The sequence below is a fragment of the Rutidosis leptorrhynchoides genome, chromosome 11 (genome assembly GCF_046630445.1).
Source record: "Rutidosis leptorrhynchoides isolate AG116_Rl617_1_P2 chromosome 11, CSIRO_AGI_Rlap_v1, whole genome shotgun sequence".
Classification (NCBI taxonomy): domain Eukaryota; kingdom Viridiplantae; phylum Streptophyta; class Magnoliopsida; order Asterales; family Asteraceae; genus Rutidosis; species Rutidosis leptorrhynchoides.
The window spans coordinates 406,635,192-406,655,070 of record NC_092343.1 but is presented as its reverse complement, the minus strand read 5'-3'; the positions used below and the strand labels follow the sequence as shown (position 1 = coordinate 406,655,070).

The window sequence follows — 19,879 nt, the reverse complement described above, 5'->3', positions numbered from 1 at the left end:
GTAGTTAGTTGCGTTGTGTTCGTAAAATTATTTCGAGTTCAACGGTATTATTGGAAAATTTTAACTCGCGACGTTGGGGGGTTATTTTGAAAAAGTGGATTTTGATAATATGATAATGTTAGGAATAGTGAATTCATAGTTTTGGGAGTCGATTTGTATTTTGATCAAAACAATCCAAAACATACAAACCACATATACAATTCAAAATTCAGTTATTCAGTTTGGGGGTCGATTTGTATTTTGATCAAAGTTGGGGGTTTATTTAGAAAAAATTAATTTTGGTAATATAATAATGTTAAGAATAATAAAATTGAGGTGTAATTTGATACCTTGAAATGTTTTTTTTAATTGTTTTATGATGTGTATTTTTTTATCCATGTCATTTTATGTGTATTTCCATTTCCATATCACAAGACTCGAGTAATTTAATCATGAACAAGCTTAAAAGTTAGTATTTGTTTGTTACCTTTTGAGTTAGGATAAGTTTTTGTGAGTTAAGAACAAAGAAGCGTCTAATGCTTTTATATAGAGGTTCTAGAATTACAATCAATCAATCAGGTATAGAATGAAAAGAGTTAAATTATTTTTGTAGAGGAGATATATGTTAAGCATAATGGGACAATGGGTATCTACTAAATTTAATCTACAAAGTGTTTCCTGTCAATATACTTATAACCTTTTTATGTTGATTTGAAGTTAAAATTACTCATTATTTACCATCTCACATGCTACACCACTTTTTTCGTATAATCAGGTTGAAGTTGCTATTTCCATTGCTGAATGGACTATTTTTTTGTTTTTTTTTTGTTTCATAATTCGGTATTCAAAATCGATTCTTTAATACCGAACCGGTACTGATACCGAATTACCGAAACCGAATTTTCTCAAAATTAAGAACCGAAACCTATACCCAATCCCTTTCGGTACGGCATTTCGGTGCAGGTACCGGTTTGGGTTTCAGTATTTCGGTTAATTTGCTCATCCCAACCTCTAGTTGACAGTTTTCCTCGACCTTTACCTCTACCACTTGAATAGTCTTCTACTTTAAGAGCTTGTTCTTCATTGTCCACCCCCATACGCTTGAATTTCTGCTTGTGAACAACAAGCGTACTTTGTAGTAGATCGATTGACATATTGTCCGTGTCTTCTCCACAATTTATTTATGCTTCAGTGATATTCTCGACATTGCTCCTCATTTTGTTTTACTTGACAGGGACATTACTCTACCGAAGTGCCTTCTTAACTTTTACATTGCCACCAAATTTTGACTTCATCGAATGCCATACAATTTTAGGCGTACTGCGATCCAAAATATGCTCAAAACAGATCGATCAAGCGCTTGAAACGAGTAATGTTCCACCTGATGATCCTTCATTCGATCGTCTTCGAGTTGTTTTTGTCATGCTTCACTTATCGTCGCTCCCAATTTGGATCTGTAAACCTTCTTCAACTATATGCCATAGTCCTTTGGCCCTTAGCAAATTCTCCATAAGCTCACTCCAACGGTCATATTATCGATCCAAGTGAGGTATTTTCGTAAGAGTCTTGTCATCACTCATGTTCAACAGAAACACAGACGAAAATTGCTATTTTGTTTAGGTATAGGAAGGTGGCTCTGAGACTACCATATGTTAAGTATATGATAGTAACCAACACATTTAGCCAAATTCAACTCATCATTATTAATGAGAAACGGACTGAATGAGAGGTTTACACCAAAAAAAAATAATAATAATAATAATAATAATAAATAAATAAATAAAGCCACTACACATCCATACACGTTGCATGTGGTTCCATACTATTTCAAATAAACTGAAAGCTATAAACCAACAACTTGAACATGTCTTTTAGAAGCCTCTCACGATTTTGAATACACGATTTTGAATACACGTTTCTATATTCCAAACAGTTTCTTCAGAAGAATAAGTACTTAGACAACTTGCGGTCGCATGGTCAATGAAACCCGAGCTCCACTTCGTAACCTGAAAGTTAACAAAGGACATCGGATATGGATCATTATAGTTGCATTTTCATTAATTTGTGATTTTTATATTCATTTTATTCGGACATAAAAAATGATAGACAAAGCAAAACAGAGAAAAAAGAGCAGAACAGAGTTTTCTATTTGTTCTGTTCATGATATAACGTAGAAATATAGCCTATTAGGGCATGTATTATAACAGTAGAACCAGACAAAATATGTGACCCAACTGCTTAAAGTAGTCGTCATAAGTATAACTACCGGTTAAAACAGTCACTAACAATACTTGATTATTATGTTGACTAATACAGGATTAACATCCATTCATGTTATATAAAGCGAGAAAGTTAGCTGAAAATATAATTTGTAAGACTTCATGGTATGTGTAGGTAGCATATGAAATATAAAGTGATACCTTTGATGACTTAGATAGATTTTATCCAAACTTTCACGAAAAGTTTCCTTGACAAAATGCAGTTGGTCAATGACTTTGCTGATGTCTAAGCGGCTTCTAGGCGATTCAACCGAGCATGCAGTCCCAATTCGATACACTGAAATCAAACCCTCTTCTATCGGCCCATATATTTCACTTTCACTAGTACCTGCAATCAAATTATCATTCTGTTTTGTTTTGAATAGAACAGGATCAGATATCTCCATAACTTGATGTGGTATAGCCATTTTCACATAGTCATGAAGATTCAAACTGTTACTAAACATGTTGTTAGTAGGACGTTTGCCCGTAAACAATTCTAGTAGGAGAATTCCAAAGCTGTAAATGTCACCATAGGGTGACATCTTACTTCCCATTCCATATTCTGCACATTTTACACATTGAACAAAAAATTAGAACTATTGAAACAGATTTAATAAAGTAACTTATTTCTCAAATTAACCATTGTACTTGAGTGTGCGCAGACACACACAAATATACCTGGAGCAGCATACCCAACAGTTCCTTTTACTCCAATTGAACTGTCGTGGCTTATAGAAACGCCAAATGTAGTCTGTTGAATAAACCTTGCTAACCCGAAATCACCAAGATGAGCAACAAAATCTGAATCGAGCAAAACGTTACTTGGTTTGATATCACAATGAACCATTGGCGATTCACATTGGTTATGAATATAATCTAAAGCAGTAGCTACATCTATTACGATATTCAATCATTGTAGAAAATTTAGGTGTTTGGATGACTCGTTGTTGTTCTCCAGCCCCACTATTGGGTTCGAACAAACAAGAGCCTTGAAATCATTCCCTTGAAAATCACTATAACTATAATAAAATATTGGTAATCAAGTTAAGCGTATGTTAACAATCAACCTTCATGTTAATGTTAGAATGAAAAAGTAAAAGAAGAAATCCAAACCTGGATTATTAAGATCAGTGAAGTTGTCTACATCATCTCCTAATTGTAATTGTACAAGAGATCACATGAGTAAAGAAACACAGTAGATTACAGCACAACTAGTATCATAAGGCTCCTTGCCTAACTTAAGATTTTAGACGTTAAAAAAGTACTCTATAAATAGAGGATTGGCTCAATGTCATCGATCTCAATTCAAGTTATAAATCTATAAACAATCGATATCGATAGTAATATTCAATTGTTATTATGATATCCGAACCAACGAACTGAAATCAATGTAGGATGTATTAATGGTCACGTACAACAGTGGTAAGGACGAATTACAAACCTCTGATTTACACGTTAGCTCGAATTGAAACAGGTAAACCGAAGTAGCAGCGAACCACCACCGAACTCATCCGCCGTAGCATCGTTGACAAATTGAAGCTCAATTGCTTCAAATTACAATCCGGAGTGGTGGAACGATGGCCAAAAAGAGAAGTGGCGGCAGCCGTAGGCAACCGGTGGTCCCCATCGACAACAGCGGAGAGGATATATGGTTTGGGGGAATCGCACAACAGGTATCGGTCTTGGGAATTTCATTCTCAACCCTTCACCTCTTTCTCATTTTCTATTAAATCCCCATATTCCTTATATATTAGTAGTATTTAGTCCCTGCTTTTCCAATAACAGAAACATAAAAAAGAAATCCCTTGTAACCCTTTGCAGTTTGATAAACTTACAGTTCCGTTAAGATTGTTATAATGTAATAACAGCCTGATCAGTTGGGTCAAATTTCCCGCCGATAACGGTATAGAACCAGATAACGAGTTTCCATACAGAGACAGTCTTTCTAAATTTTGTTCCCGATCGAATCCGGAATTACACCACTGAATCGGTCGAGTATAGAAACAATCTTTTGATGCTAACCAGTTGCCCAATCTCAGATGAGATGTTACCTGAGATTAATTTATCACCTATTGCAATATTTGCAAGTTGTGTAAAATTAAACATTGTTTTCGGCAACAGTCCTCCAAATCTGTTATCACCAAAATCCAAATAATTCAAGGTGGTACAGTTGGTTAAAGTTGATACAAAGTCTAGATCATCGTAATTTGCAAACCCTAGTTTATACGACCAATTGCAAACCAATTTAATCTTTGCAGTCGGTAGAATTTCGGTACAGTTACGGTGAAGGCATTATCATCTAGTGCTAGATGTTCAAGATTGGTGGCGTTAGACAACGAAACGGGAATGGTTCCGGAAAAATTGTTCATAGGAAGATTTAAATATGTTAATCGAGGAAATTTTAGTGCGAAATCAGCTGGTAAAGTGCCCGAAAACTTATTATCGAGCAACTCGATGAGCGTTAAAGATGAAAGTTTGAAAAACGAAGGAGGTAAAGTGCCCGAAAGATGATTAACTCCAAAATCGAGGTTACGATAAATTGGATAACTGGGAGAGAGTATCAGGAATGTTTCCATGGAAGCTGTTATAAAGGGCATCAATGAACACATGGGAAGTTAAATTACCAAAAAACTTTGGTATTTCGCATGTTAGATTTTATTTCGAAGGTTCATATTTGAAGGTTATTTAAAGATTTAAACGTGTTAGGTATAGCACCTAGGGATGTGAACAAACTCGAAGATTAACACACGAGAATACAAGATTGTATACTCAGAAACATAAACGATTACTAAAACTGATGAAATCACCAACACTTCAATGAAACTATCAAAGAGAAGATTCACAACCACAATGATTCATCAACTAGATGAATCTAAACAATAAAACTGAAATCAACTTTTTACAGAACCAGAGAATGTTATAAGAGAAAAATACAAATCGAATGAATGAGTTGATCTCAAACCCTAATTCTAATTTGGATATATCAACTTGATACACCGACTAAAAAGACTAATTACAAACTAGTCCTTTAACTTTGAAACTTTTAGTAAATGACATAATAAGTCCTTGGAATTAAGAATTAGGCCTAACTACATCCCAGCGTTGTGTTACTTGAGAAACCTCCATACTAGGTATGTCGATTTACAACAAATAACACCTGATTTGCAAAGGACCTAAAACCTTCTAGCAGCATGACTTCAAATAATCATCTCAACTTGCTTCAAGCTTTAACAAACAAAACAACACTTCTTTATAAACCTGCACATTCTAATCATGCAATGAGAACAAATATAATATGACAAACAATTAGATTGATCAATTTAACACCCCTCCTCAATCTAATTGCTAAACAAATTGACCAGTTTTAGTTTTTTTTACAGAAAAGTTCATGTTGATATGAACTTAACCCTTTTGTGAAAATATCAATTTTTTCAGTAATTAAAATTCCAGAGGTTATTTTTTCTCTAACAAAATGGAGATCAATATCAAAATGTTTTGTCTTTTCATGAAAGACAGGATTAGTAGCTATTTTAATAGCAGCTGAATTATCAATAAATATTTTTACAGGAATAACATTTTTCACTTTAAATTCATTAAGTACTTTTAAAACCCAAATAACCTCACAAGAAGCATCAGCAAGAGCCATGTAGTGTACTCTGCTTCTACTGATGATGTGGAAATAGTGGCTTTTTTTTTTTTACTTTTCCATGAAATTAAAGACCCATTTAAACACAAATAGAAACCTATAACAGACTTTCTCCCCATTAACCTTTTAGCCCAGTCAGAATTAGCATATGCACACAACTCAGGTTTGAAATTAGCAGTTTTATCAATAGAAATACCTTTACCTGGAGAATGTTTAAGATATTTTAAAACTCTAAAGGCGCAATTCAAATGTGACACTTTTGGTGCATGCATAAACTGACTCAAGACTTGTACAGAATATGAAATGTCAGGTATAGTGAGTGTTAAATATATCAGCTTTCCAATAAGTCTTTGATACTCACTTATATTTTTTAATGATAAATCATTTATTTGATTTTCATTATTTGAGTTAAAACCAGGTTCAATAGGAGTTTTACTTGGTTTACAACCAAGTAAACCAAATTCAGTAAGAAGATCTAAAGTGTATTTTCTCTGATTTAAACAAATACCAGTTTCAGTTTTGAGAACTTCAATACCAAGAAAAAATTTTAATATACCAAGATCTTTGATTTTGAACTTACTGCTTAAAAAAGATTTAACATTATTAATTTCATTTAGGCAGTTCCCTGTGATAACAATGCCATCAACATAAACCAACAAAGCAATGAACACATTACTATTATTTTTGGTGAATAAGGAATAATCATTTTTGCTTTGTTGAAAACCATTTTCTAAAAGACATGAAGTAAGTTTTTCATTCCACTTCCTTGGAGCCTGCTTTAATCCATATAAAGACCTTTTAAGTTTGCAGACTCTATTATCATTTGGATTAAAATAACCCGGTGGTAAAGTCATAAAAACATCTTCATCTAAATCACCATAGAGAAAGGCATTGTTGATGTCCAATTGGAATATGTCCCAATCATTTTGAACAGCAACATTAATAAGACATCTGACTGTGACCATTTTCACAACAGGTGAAAATGTTTCATCAAAGTCTATTCCTTCCCTTTGATTAAAGCCTTTGGCAACTAGCCTCGCTTTATACCTATCAACTTCACCACTTGACTTATATTTTATTCTAAAAACCCACTTACAACCAATAGGTTTTCTGTTTTCAGGTAATTCAGTAATTTCCCAGGTGTTATTATGATATAAGGCTTCCATTTCATTATTCATTGCATCAGTCCAATGCTTACTTTTAGAAGCCTCCCAATAAGATGTAGGTTCACTTTGTTTATTTAAAGAAGTGACAAAAGACAGATTTTCAATAGACAGATTTGAATCATTGACAAACTTATTAATTCCATATTTGACTTTCCCTTCAACAACATATTCATTGTATCTTTTTGGCATGACAGTATCTCTTTGAGACCTTCTAACAGTAGGATTAAAAACATAAGAAGGTGTGGAAGTATTTTGATTTGTTTTAGAAGTGCCCTCAGGGGTTTGATTATCATTATGTTGTGAAGATTCAGTGTTGCTGTCCTGTCCTGGTATGTTCTGGTGATCTTTCCAAAGCAGAATCTTTGGTATGATCACTTGAACTATCCTCAGAACTACCATCACTGTCACTTTCATCAGTATTATCCCTAGAATCTTTCCCATCATCATTGGGACTTAAGGTTGAATGACTGTCATTTTCAAATTTATCAAAAAAGTTTAACTGATTTAAAACAAGAGTAGTATATGTGCAGTCTTTATTGCTTTGTTGATTTACTTTAAAAGGTAAAAAACTTTCATAAAATTTAACATCTCTAGATACAAAAACATTTTTCTTGTCAAGACTGTACAGTTTATAACCTTTTTTATCGTGTGCATACCCTAAAAACACACACTTTTCAGACCTTTGAGAAAACTTATCATTATTATTTAATACAGTTGCAAAAGCAAGACAGCCAAAAACCCTTATATGAGAAAGATTTAGTTTTCTTTTAAAAATTAACTCAAAGGGACACTTGCCATGCAAAATAGAGCTAGTTAGCCTGTTGATCAAGTAAACAGCAGTTAAAATGCATTCATCCTAAAACCTAAGAGGAATCCCCCCTTGAAACATAAGAGCCGTTGCAACATTTAGCAAGTGCCTATGTTTCCTCTCAGCAATACCATTTTGCTGAGGTGTGTAAGCACAAGAAGTTTTATGGACAATCCCAAAGTCATGAATGAATTTATTCATATTAGAGTTCACAAATTCAGTACCATTATCACTTCTTATCATTTTAATTCTCTTATTAAATTGATTTATCAGTAAGTTATGTATATTTTCAACACACTCAAACACCTTAGATTTAAATTTCAACAAATATACCCAAACAGCCCTGGTGTAGTCATCAACTACAGTCAAGAAGTATTTATAACCTTTATAACTTTGAATCTTGTAAGGACCCCACACATCCAAGTGTATTAATTCTCCTAATTCTTTTGAAATATGTTCACTTAAAGGGAATGGTTCTCTTGCTTGTTTAGCTTGATGACATATATCACAAGGTGTGTTTAAATCAGATTCTTGATAAAACAAACTTTCTTTTAAATGATTTAAAGCCTGATCAGTAGGGTGCCCAAGTCTATTATGCCATAATTCTTTAGTTAAACAGCTTGTATTAATCATGTAATTATCAGTGATAATACCTTTTTCATTTCCAGTGAGCCAATATAAGCCACCATATTGATTACCAGTCATCATGGTTTTCTTTGATGTTAAGTCCTGAATGTAACAAGCAATTTTATCAAAACCAATAAACAAATCATTGTCTCTTATGAGACAATAAAATGACAAAAGACTAACACAATAGTCTGGCACAACCAAAACATCCTGTAAAACAATTTGTTTTGACAACCTCAAATTTCCAATTTTTGTAACTTTAGCTTTAGTCCCATTTGGATGCCCTACAGTGAGGTTTAAATCACTAACATCTACATAGGACTCAAAATTTATTGTAGAATTTGTCATGTGTTGGTTAGTGTCACGACCCTACTTTTTCCGTTATCTTTTACCGTTAAATATTTAACGACCGTTAACTGTTAATTATGCTACGCCATTTCTATGACCTATATTATCATATTAATAATAATATATTAATTATTAAGTGTTATGTGAATAATTGTATTCATATTTTAATTTATACGTTTCTACGTGTCGCGGATTTCTATCCGGCGAATCTTTTCGGTTTTTAAACCAACGGTCGCGTTTTTGAGATATTTAAATCTTAATTATTTTAAATATGATATTTTAAGATCATATAATTATATAGAGTATTTATATTTATTTTTCGTCGCGCGTTTGTTATCTCTCCGGATTTTTAATCGCGTAAGGGTGTTTTCGCGTTTCGGGATTCGTTCGGGCTTTCGGGCCATCAGGAAATAACCATTTAGAAAAATTAGGCCATGGGGCCCACCCCATGACCCCACCTTCGGCCGAAACTCCAAGGGAGGGAGTATACTCCCCTTGTTTTCTCATTTGTAATCTTATTTTCCATTTTATCAATTTTATTTAGAAACCTAATTATTTTTGGTGCTCTCCTCCCTCTCCTCTCCCTCTTTGCCGTCGCCAACCACACACCAAACATCATCATCTTCATCAATTATTATAGCTTGGATCAAGGATCAATTAACACCAACGCGTTCCTCGTTCCGTTCTCTACGCGATTATACTTCTCGTTTCTTGATTAGGGTATAAACCCTAAGCCTAGAACTTTTGATTTTTCATTATATTTCTGTATTTTGATTTCATATTAATAGTATGATGATTACTTGTTGTTGTAATGGTGTTTGTATGCATAGAATTACTCGTAAACATATGTTTTCGGTTTGATATAATTGGGACAGCAGCTTTTTCGTGTATTTCTGATATTTTGGCTGATATAAAAGTTAAAATAAAGTATCTATATGAGTTCCTCTCATCAAGACATTAATTTTAGACTCCGGATTCATGTCGTTTCGATTTCCGGAGCCCTAGATATGATCAAAGTGGTATTTTGTTAAGATTGAAATGTGATTTTGGTATGAACCAGGTTTGGTCCGATTTTGTGACCATATTTGGTGACTTTAGGGTGTGTTAGTGTGTTAGGACTGATGGTGGGACGAACTTCCATGTTCCGGTCATCTCAATCCGGGCCACGAATCACCCGTTACGTCTAAAACACGTTTTTGATTGAATTGGAGTTCCAAGTAGTGTATTGGCTGTACATCACGACTTGTGGGCTGTTCATGGTGTGTTCTTGAGTGTACCAAAGTGTCGGGTGGTTTGATTAGGCGGAGATAAATGTAAGGCTCGCCGAAAACCGACACCCGGGGCTCAGGATACGACCCGATGAACTTTTGATTTAAAACTTATGACTAATTATTAAACTTATGATATAAATAATGGATTTCATTATCATTTAATTACTTATGATAAAAAAGTAATTATTATTATTTACAACTTATGATATATTTATTATATCATTTAATTAATACTTATGATTTAATTAACATTTTAATTAAACTTATGATTAATAATACTTTTATTATTAATGGAAAATACTTATAATAAGTATTAAACTTATATTATGAGATCACTATTATAAGACTTATAATAAGGATTAATTAATTATTTAATTATTATAAGGCTTAGTTATTATTTAATTATAATTTAATTATTTAATACTTATGATTTAATAATTATAATTAGAAACTTATGATATGATTAATAATTCATTATTAATTAATAATACTTATGATATGATTTAAAATTTATTATTATTTAATAATAATTATATTATGACTAATATTTAATTAATTAATTAAATACTTATGTTATATTAATTATATCATTTAAACTTATATTAACTTTAATAATTCATTTTAATTTAATTAAACTTATGTTATGACATAATTGGACATATTTAACTTTATTAAACATTATAACTTACATTATTATTACAACTTACACTTTTAAAATTTACGTTGACCATGTTTGACCAAGGTTGACTTTTGAGGTGACTTTCGGTTGACTTTGACTTTCAGTTGACTTTTGTTGACTTTCTAATTAAGGAAACTTTCCTAACTTATAAACTTTCCTAAAATAGCAACTTTCTAAATTTGGAAACTTTTCAAAAATAGAAACTTTCCAAAAATGGAAACCTGCTAAAAATAGAAACTTTCTAAAAACAGAAAGTGTGTGTCCGTAAGCTATTCCGATTAAACCGATGCATATTGAGTATTGTTCTATGACTACTTGCAATATGTACAATAGCTATCATACTAAGACTTGACCTAAGTTAGTTATTTATATCGACCTGCTTTATTTATAGGTCGGCGTTATGATCATTCCTGATCACTGTACTACTTTTGCTGTTCGCTTATTTTGTGTGGTTTCTTCGTTACTATTAAGGTGAGTTATAGTCCCGTTTTTACATACTTTTCAAAGTATATTTTTGGGATGTGATTACATGCATTTTATTTCACGTTTAGACACAAGTGACAATTAAATTTACATTATTCATTGTGAGTTGGACAAAAATATTCCCTAGTCTGGTAACTGTAATCATTGTTTTCTATCGGTGAACGCGAATCCTACGGATAGATCTATCGGGTTTGACAACCCCATTTTGAGCTAGTCGCGCTAGCAATTTATAATCGGAATGTTTAGTACTTCGTATTTTGTTGTAGATACACTGTCCAGTGTATATTTTTATTGTGTTTGGCAAGGGTAAATAAAGGGTTAAGTGATTACCAGGTGGCTCATTGATAATGAAATAATGTTTAATGTTTTCTAACATTTTTAAATCTTGTGGTCTAAAGTTTATTCAATTATTTAAACCTGTAATTCACTCAACCTTTGTGTTGACAGTTTACTCGCATGTTTTCACAGGTACTTGAGTTTATGTGATGCTTCCGCTATGTTTAGAAGAGTCTGCATGCATTTGGGCAGATTTTTATGAAACAATTTATGAAACTTTGGCTTGCATTTGGTTTTTGAATAATTAATACTTGTGGGTTGTTGACAATGTTTTGTGTCAACTTTGGATTAATAATATGTTGGGTTACTTTTAAACTACATATTTTGGTATGCTTTCCTTTTTGGGAAACTTTTGAAGTAAAAGAATGCAATGTCTTTTGTTAAATTCATTTAAGTTCGATCAAGCTGTGGGACCAAGTGACGGAGCCGTTAAGTGTTTTGACGGGGCCATCACAGTTGGTATCAGAGCTCTGGTTGTAGGGAACTAGGCGGTCTTACTGTGGTCAACCCGTGGTTCTTAGGGTGCATTAGAGTCTAGTCTACAGCCCGACCCTTTTGCTATAGCATTATTATGCATTTCATTTCGTATGAGTTATATCATTAGCATTTATTCCTATTTGGTATATGGTTTGCGGTTTTACTGTTTGCAGATGTCGACTTTGAGCGATAACTCCGTTGCTGCTCCTGCTCCTCCGGCTGCTGCCAGACACCGTGCTGGTCAACCCCAGATCGATGATCCTGTTCACTACTACTTTTCCACCCTTACTCATATGAACAGGGCTTACAATGAAGTGACGCGTATTAATGCGCTTAGTGATTGTATGCGTACTTTACCACATAACGAGATGATGGACTAGATTCGAGCTAGTATGGATTCATTTGTTAGCTTCAATAACAACGTTGGGTTCGAGAATCGTAAGCGTAACCGTAAAGTTGACGCTAAGTTCGAGGCTCTAGAGAGCACAGTTCGTGGTTTAAAGGCAGAGTTGGAAGAAGTGAAATGAAAGTTGCGGAAGTATGAGCCACCTGCTGAGACTCATGCTGGCCCAGTTTATCACACCCGCTCTAAGCAGATGTGATATGATGATTCATGATTGATAATTTATTTCATAAGACTTAATGTCCTTTCATACATACATTTTTGGATTATGTACGGCATTTTACAGAGGATTTTATTAAGGTTTTGTTATGGGATGTTTTTCATTATGTATGGATGGTTATTTTTATGACATCTACTATCATTATCACATTTATTTCTGATGTTGTGACTCTTGGCATGTTATATTATGCGTAATGTAGATCATGTATGTTAGGTGCTATGTATGTTGTATGATGTTATCATAAAATATGTATGCATGTGGTGGTTATTTCTATAAAAATCATAACTGTCATGTTATTACTCATAGTGGTTACTGACTATTATTTTAATGGTTAATCTTTTCGAGCTCGATCTATTCCTTTATAACACTGGTATTATTCTTAGTACTAACGGTTGTGTTATTCTGTTTTGAAGATCATGCCTCCTAGAGAGTCCAACGAAGCCCGTATCCAACGTCTTGTTACCGAAGGGATAGCTGCTGCTATAGCAGCAAATGCTAATGCAAATGCTAATGCGAACAACAATCAGGTGGGATGCTCCCACAAAACGTTCATGGCAAGTCGTCCACAGGAATTCAGTGGTACAGAAGGACCCATAGGACTTACCCGCTGGTTCAAGAAAATCGAGTCTATTTTCAGGGTTAGTCGAGTCCGAGAGGAGGACAAGGTTAGTTTTGCTAGCTGCACTTTGAAGGATAGTGTATTGACCTGGTGGAACAACTTGGTTAACAGTTTGGGAAATGATGTGGCTTATGGTTTAACTTGGACTAATTTCAAGGAAAGAATGATCACCCGCTACCGACCTAGGGGTGAGCTTAAGAAGTTAGAGGTTGAACTTAAAAACTTGAAAATGAAGGGCACCGAATTAGATGCCTACGATCAGAGGTTCTTTAAGTTGACTTTGTTGCGCCCTAATGTTTATGCCGATGAGAATCTTAAAATTGAAGCTTACATTGATGGGCTATCCGAGAAAATTGAGCATGGGGTTGAATCTAGTGAGCCCCAGACTATTGAGGCCGCGATGTCGATGGCTCATAAGTTGAATGATAAGATCTTGAGAAGAAGCAAGCCTGCTGTAACCGAACCCAGTGAAGAGACTGTTAAGAAAGCTGATAATGGGAAGAGAAAATGGGATAATAACCGCAATCAAAGCCAAGGTTAGCAGAAAAAGCAGGATACTTCTAGTTCAAATAACCGCAGTCAACGTGTGTGTCAACGTTGTTACAAGGCTCATGATGGTTTCTGTACCGTGACTTGCAAGAGGTGTTCTAAACAGGGACACATTGCTAAGGATTGTACGGTGCTTCTGCCGGGTTCTACTACTCCTGCTGCAGGTGGTAATAATGGTAATAATGCTGGTAATAGAGGTGGTAATGGTAATGGTTGTAGTTACCCGAACTTTTCCATGTTTATATATATATATATTAAATGAAATTGTTATTTACATGATTAAGTGTTTCCAACATGTTAAGCAATCAAACTTGTTAAGACTTGATTAATTGAAATAGGTTTCATATAGACAATTGACCACCCAGGTTGACCGGTGATTCACGAACGTTAAAACTTGTAAAAACTATATGATGACATATATATGGTTATATATATAGTTAACATGATATTTTGATAAGTAAACATATCATTAAGTATATTAATAATGAACTACATATGTAAAAACAAGACTACTCACTTAATGATTTTGAAACGAGACATATATGTAACGATTATCGTTGTAACGACATTTAATGTATATATATCATATTAAGAGATATTCGTACATCATAATATCATGATAATATAATAATTTAAAATCTCATTTGATATTATAAATATTGGGTTAACAACATTTAACAAGATCGTTAACCTAAAGGTTTCAAAACAACACTTACATGTAACGACTAACGATGACTTAACGACTCAGTTAAAATGTATATACATGTAGTGTTTTAATATGTATTCATAAACTTTTGAAAGACTTCAAGACACTTATCAAAATACTTCTACTTAACAAAAATGCTTACAATTACATCCTCGTTCAGTTTCATCAACAATTCTACTCGTATGCACCCGTATTCGTACTCGTACAATACACAGCTTTTAGATGTATGTACTATTAGTATATACACTCCAATGATCAGCTCTTAGCCGCCCATGTGAGTCACCTAACACATGTGGGAACCATCATTTGGCAACTAGCATGAAATATCTCATAAAATTACAAAAATATGAGTAATCATTCATGACTTATTTACATGAAAACAAAATTACATATCCTTTATATCTAATCCATACACCAATGACCAAAAACACCTACAAACACTTTCATTCTTCAATTTTATTCATCTAATTGATCTCTCTCAAGTTCTATTTTCAAGTTCTAAGTGTTCTTCATAAATTCTACAAGTTCTAGTTTCATAAAATCAAGAATACTTCCAAGTTTGCTAGCTTACTTTCAATCTTGTAGAGTGATCATCCAACCTCAAGAAATCTTTCTTATTTACAGTAAGATATCTTTCTAATACAAGGTAATACTCATATTCAAACTTTGATTCAATTTCTATAACTATAACAATCTTATTTCGAGTGAAAATCTTACTTGAACTGTTTTCGTGTCATGATTCTGCTTCAAGAACTTTCAAGCCATCCAAGGATCCTTTGAAGCTAGATCCATTTTTCTCATTTCCAGTTTCTTTATCCAGAAAACTTGAGGTAGTAATGATGTTCATAACATCATTCAATTCATACATATAAAGCTATCTTATTCGAAGGTTTAAACTTGTAATCACTAGAACATAGTTTAGTTAATTCTAAACTTGTTCGCAAACAAAAGTTAATCCTTCTAACTTGACTTTTAAAATCAACTAAACACATGTTATATATCTATATGATATGCTAACTTAATGATTTAAAACCTGGAAACACGAAAAACACCGTAAAATCGGATTTACGCCGTCGTAGTAACACCGCGGGCTGTTTTGGGTTAGTTAATTAAAAACTATGATAAACTTTTATTTAAAAGTTGTTCTTCTGGGAAAATGATTTTTCTTATGAACATGAAACTATATCCAAAAATCATGGTTAAACTCAAAGTGGAAGTATGTTTTTCAAAATGGTCATCAAGACGTCGTTCTTTCGACTGAAATGACTACCTCTTACAAAAACGACTTGTAACTTATACTTCCGACTATAAACCTATACTTTTTCTGTTTAGATTCATAAAATAGAGTTCAATATGAAACCATAACAATTTGATTCACTCAAAACGGATTTAAAACGAAGAAGTTATGGGTAAAACAAGATTGGATAATTTTTCTTGTTGTAGCAACGTGAAAATTGGTAACAAATCTATATTAATCATATCCTAGCTAACTTATATTGTATTATACATGTATTCTAATATATTATGTAATCTTGGGATACTATAGACACGTATGCAAATGTTTTGACATATCATATTGACCCATGTGTATATATTATTTGGAACAACCATAGACACTCTATATGCAGTAATGTGGGAGTTAGCTATACAGGGTTGAGGTTGATTCCAAAAATATATATACTTTGAGTTGTGATCTAGCCTGAGACGTATATACACTAGGTCGTGGATTGATTCAAGATAATATATATCAATTTTTTTCTGTACATCTAACTTTGGACAACTAGTTGTAGGTTACTAACGAGGACAGCTGACTTAATGAACTTAAAACATCAAAATGTATTAAAAGTGTTGTAAATATATTTTGGACATACTTTGATATATATGTACATATTTGTTATAGGTTCGTGAATCGACCAGTGGCCAAGTCTTACTTCCCGACGAAGTAAAAATCTGTGAAAGTGAGTTATAGTCCCACTTTTAAAATCTAATATTTTTGGGATGAGAATACATGCAGGTTTTATAAATGATTTACAAAATAGACACAAGTACGTGAAACTACATTCTATGGTTGAATTATCGAAATCGAATATGCCCCTTTTTATTAAGTCTGGTAATCTAAGAATTAGGGAATAGACACCCTAATTGACGCGAATCCTAAAGATAGATCTATTAGGCCTAACAAACCCCATCCAAAGTACCGGATGCTTTAGTACTTCGAAGGGTGTCCCGGAATGATGGGGATATTCTTATATATGCATCTTGTTAACGTCGGTTACCAGGTGTTCACCATATGAATGATTTTTATCTCTATGTATGGGATGTATATTGAAATATGAAATCTTGTGGTCTATTGTTACGATTTGATATATATAGGTTAAACCTATAACTCACCAACATTTTTTGTTGACGTTTTAAGCATGTTTATTCTCAGGTGATTATTAAGAGCTTCCGCTGTTGCATACTTAAATATGGACAAGATTTGGAGTCCATGCTTGTATGATATTGTGTAAAAACTGCATTCAAGAAACTTATTTCGTTGTAACATATTTGTATTGTAAACCATTATGTAATAGTCGTGTGTAAACAGGATATTTTAGATTATCAGTATTTGATAATCTACGTAAAGCTTTTTAAACCTTTATTGATGAAATAAAGGTTATGGTTTGTTTTAAAATGAATGCAGTCTTTGAAAAACGTCTCATATAGAGGTCAAAACCTCGCAACAAAATCAATTAATATGGAACGTTTTTAATCAATAAGAACGGGACATTTCAGTTGGTATCAGAGCTGGTATAACGCCGTCCATGTGTGGTGGGTTAGTCGTAAAGGAGGTTCTCACAGTGTTACCTGTGACGAAGCATTGGCTCTTACTCCTTGCGATCCCTTACGAGGGTTGGAAATAGCCGAGAGGCAGGCCCTAAAATCAGTATCTGAGGTACACTCAGTGGTCACCAGGCGGTTAGCTGGAAAGGCACTGGGTGGGACGGTGGTTGTCCCCAACTGTATTTCAGTTGGTATCAGAGCGTTGGTCTTAGAGAACCAGATTTTTGCATTAGTGTGTCTTATCGAGTTTGTTAGGATGCATTAGTGAGTCTGGACTTCGACCGTGTTTATTTGAAAAATGATTACTTAACAAATTTTGTTGGAAACTATATATTTTTAACATGTGAATATTATGTGATATATTAATCTCTTAACGAGTTTGATATTATGTGATAGATGTCTACCTCTAGAACAAGTCCCATTGACTCACCTAATAATAATGAAGAGTCAAATGTAAATTGGAATGATTCGTGGACTGATTCACAAGTTCCCGAAGAGGAACCTGAAGAAGAGTTGGAACCGGAAGAAGAATCGGAACCGAAAGAAGAATCGGAACCGGAAGAAGAAATAGAACCAGTGGGGGAAATAATAAAACGGTTAAGTAGAAGAAGATCCTCAACCAACCGACCAAAGTTAATTATGGTCAATGGTGTTTCAGCCAAGGAAGCAAAGTATTGGGAGGATTACCAATTCTCCGATGAATCGGATCCCGACAAGGATTCCGATGATGTTATAGAAATTACCCCAACACAATTTAATAAGGCAAAAGAGAACAATAAGGGAAAGGGCATAAAAATAGAGAAATTTGATTCCAAACCCGATGAACTTTATATGTATCGTCCACACCCGTATTTCTTAAGTTGTGACAATAACCCGGGAACTTCTAAACCACCAGGTTTTTCTAAACCAATGTGGAAAACGACGGCTCGTATTAGGGGAACATCATATATCCCTAGAAACTTGGCAAAACGAACCAAAACCGAAGAAGAAGAAACGAGCGAGTCGGAATAAGATAGTTGTATTCGTGTGGTGTAATATATGTAATATAGTGTTCTTATGCTTTATGATATATATAAAAATTGCTTGTATTAATAAGTATTTTTTTATGAATCTAACTCTTGTCTATTTTACAGTATAAAAACACAAAATGGATAGACAACCCAATATTTTAAGAGACCTACCCGGAGACATGATTGATGAAATCTTGTCTAGAGTCGGTCAGAATTCCTCGGCACAACTATTTAAGGCGAGATCAGTTTGTAAGACATTCGAAGAACGTTCCAAGAATGCCTTAGTTTATAAAAGGCTTTCGTTCGAAAGATGGGGGATATCACATTGGAAAATCCATAAGTTACGATGTGTTTACTTTGACGCATATATTGCGGGGAACCCAAATGCTGTTTTACGCAACGGGTTAAGAAATTATTTTGACTCAATATATTCGAATATAGGACTTCGTGATTTAGAAAAAGCGGCTAACATGCAACATAAAGAAGCATGTTATGCTTACGGGTTAGTAATGTTCGCTTCTCACCAAAGTGAGAACAAGAACATCGGGCTACAACTATTAAACAAAACGTTCCCACAAGTGACAGAGTCGGTAATTGGGGTAAGAAATGAGGTTTTTAGGTTATTACGAGACTGTTGGTCATTACGTAACCTTCATCCTTTTGACGACGGTACAACACATTGTCTTACTATCGGTCACAACGGTTATGTTCCACAAAACCAAGGATGGGAAGTGGTATTAGTAAAACCAGAATGCATGACTTGTTTCTGGACGTATGAATTACGTGTCTTTATTGCCTTTGCTGAACGCCTTATTTATTAACTAGAATTATCTTCGCAACTACTTTGTATCAAAGTTTTATGTGCTATATTTCATGCTATATGTAAAATAGCGGTATTGTAAGTTTGCAAGTTATTGTATAAAGGCTTGAATATGATATATATATATATATATATATATATATATATATATATATATATATATATATATATATATATATATATATATATTGTTTTTGTGATTAGTTTTTCATATAGAATTGTAGTAGTTGAAATGGTATGTTAGCTACTAAGTATGAACTTAACGGGTAGGTACTACCCGAATTAAAGAGTATAAAACGCTAATATGAAGAAAGAGCTTTTATAAATAAGTTCATATTACGCTACGAAATACTATTGACTACTCTTGATATTCTATATGATTAACTCGTTTCATTTGACTATTTTGAAGGAAATGGCACCGACTACTCGACACACCTTGAATATGAGCGAAGATGAATTTCGTGCCTTTCTTATTTCAAACATAGCCGCAGTACAGGCTGTGCTACATACCAACAATAACCTTGGATCTAGCAGTACAGGAAATCATGTAGGATGCACCTACAAAGAATTCACTGCCTGCAAACCTTTGGAATTTGATGGAACCGAAGGACCGATCGGATTGAAACGGTGGACCGAGAAGGTCGAATC

At 33.7% G+C, this 19,879-nt stretch overlaps 2 protein-coding genes across 7 annotated transcripts in view; both read right to left on the bottom strand.

The window, feature by feature from the left end:
• Positions 1-1,876: 1,876 nt before the first annotated feature.
• LOC139876530 (probable LRR receptor-like serine/threonine-protein kinase At3g47570) lies at positions 1,877-4,909 on the bottom strand. Of its 6 annotated transcripts, XR_011768167.1 has the most exons (5): positions 3,682-4,909; positions 3,354-3,392; positions 2,919-3,041; positions 2,400-2,802; positions 1,877-1,985 (listed from the first exon to the last, which is right to left on the bottom strand). XR_011768167.1 is itself a non-coding variant. In XM_071863868.1 (4 exons), the coding sequence occupies exons 1-4, from the start codon at positions 3,085-3,087 to the stop codon at positions 1,934-1,936; spliced, it is 423 nt and encodes a 140-aa protein (XP_071719969.1). In that variant the 5' UTR covers positions 3,088-4,909; the 3' UTR covers positions 1,877-1,933. The 6 variants fall into 6 exon arrangements, 3 of the variants coding, with proteins under 3 accessions (XP_071719969.1, XP_071719968.1, XP_071719967.1); XR_011768166.1 differs by having other exon boundaries at positions 3,354-4,909; XR_011768168.1 differs by lacking the exon at positions 3,354-3,392.
• A 2,999-nt stretch (positions 4,910-7,908) lies between these two features.
• The window catches only part of LOC139876179 (uncharacterized), a 49,265-nt gene continuing 37,294 nt past the window's right edge, over positions 7,909-19,879 (bottom strand). The window contains exons 3-4 of the mRNA XM_071863475.1: positions 8,671-8,798; positions 7,909-8,589 (exon numbers count right to left, since the gene is read on the bottom strand). Coding sequence (XP_071719576.1) covers positions 7,909-8,589; positions 8,671-8,798 — 809 coding nt within the window. The remainder of the gene's footprint in view (positions 8,590-8,670; positions 8,799-19,879) is intronic.

What these genes read in the sequence shown, in the direction of transcription:
- LOC139876530 (XM_071863866.1), bottom strand. Translation starts at nt 3,087, where the DNA reads ATGGTTCATTGTGATATCAAACCAAGTAACGTTTTGCTCGATTCAGAT. An exon ending in TGTTGGGTATGCTGCTCCAG is followed by an intron (nt 2,803 to 2,918) that starts GTATATTTGTGT and finishes TAAAATGTGCAG; the next exon opens with AATATGGAATGGGAAGTAAG. An exon ending in ATCTATCTAAGTCATCAAAG is followed by an intron (nt 1,986 to 2,399) that starts GTATCACTTTAT and finishes GTTAACTTTCAG; the next exon opens with GTTACGAAGTGGAGCTCGGG.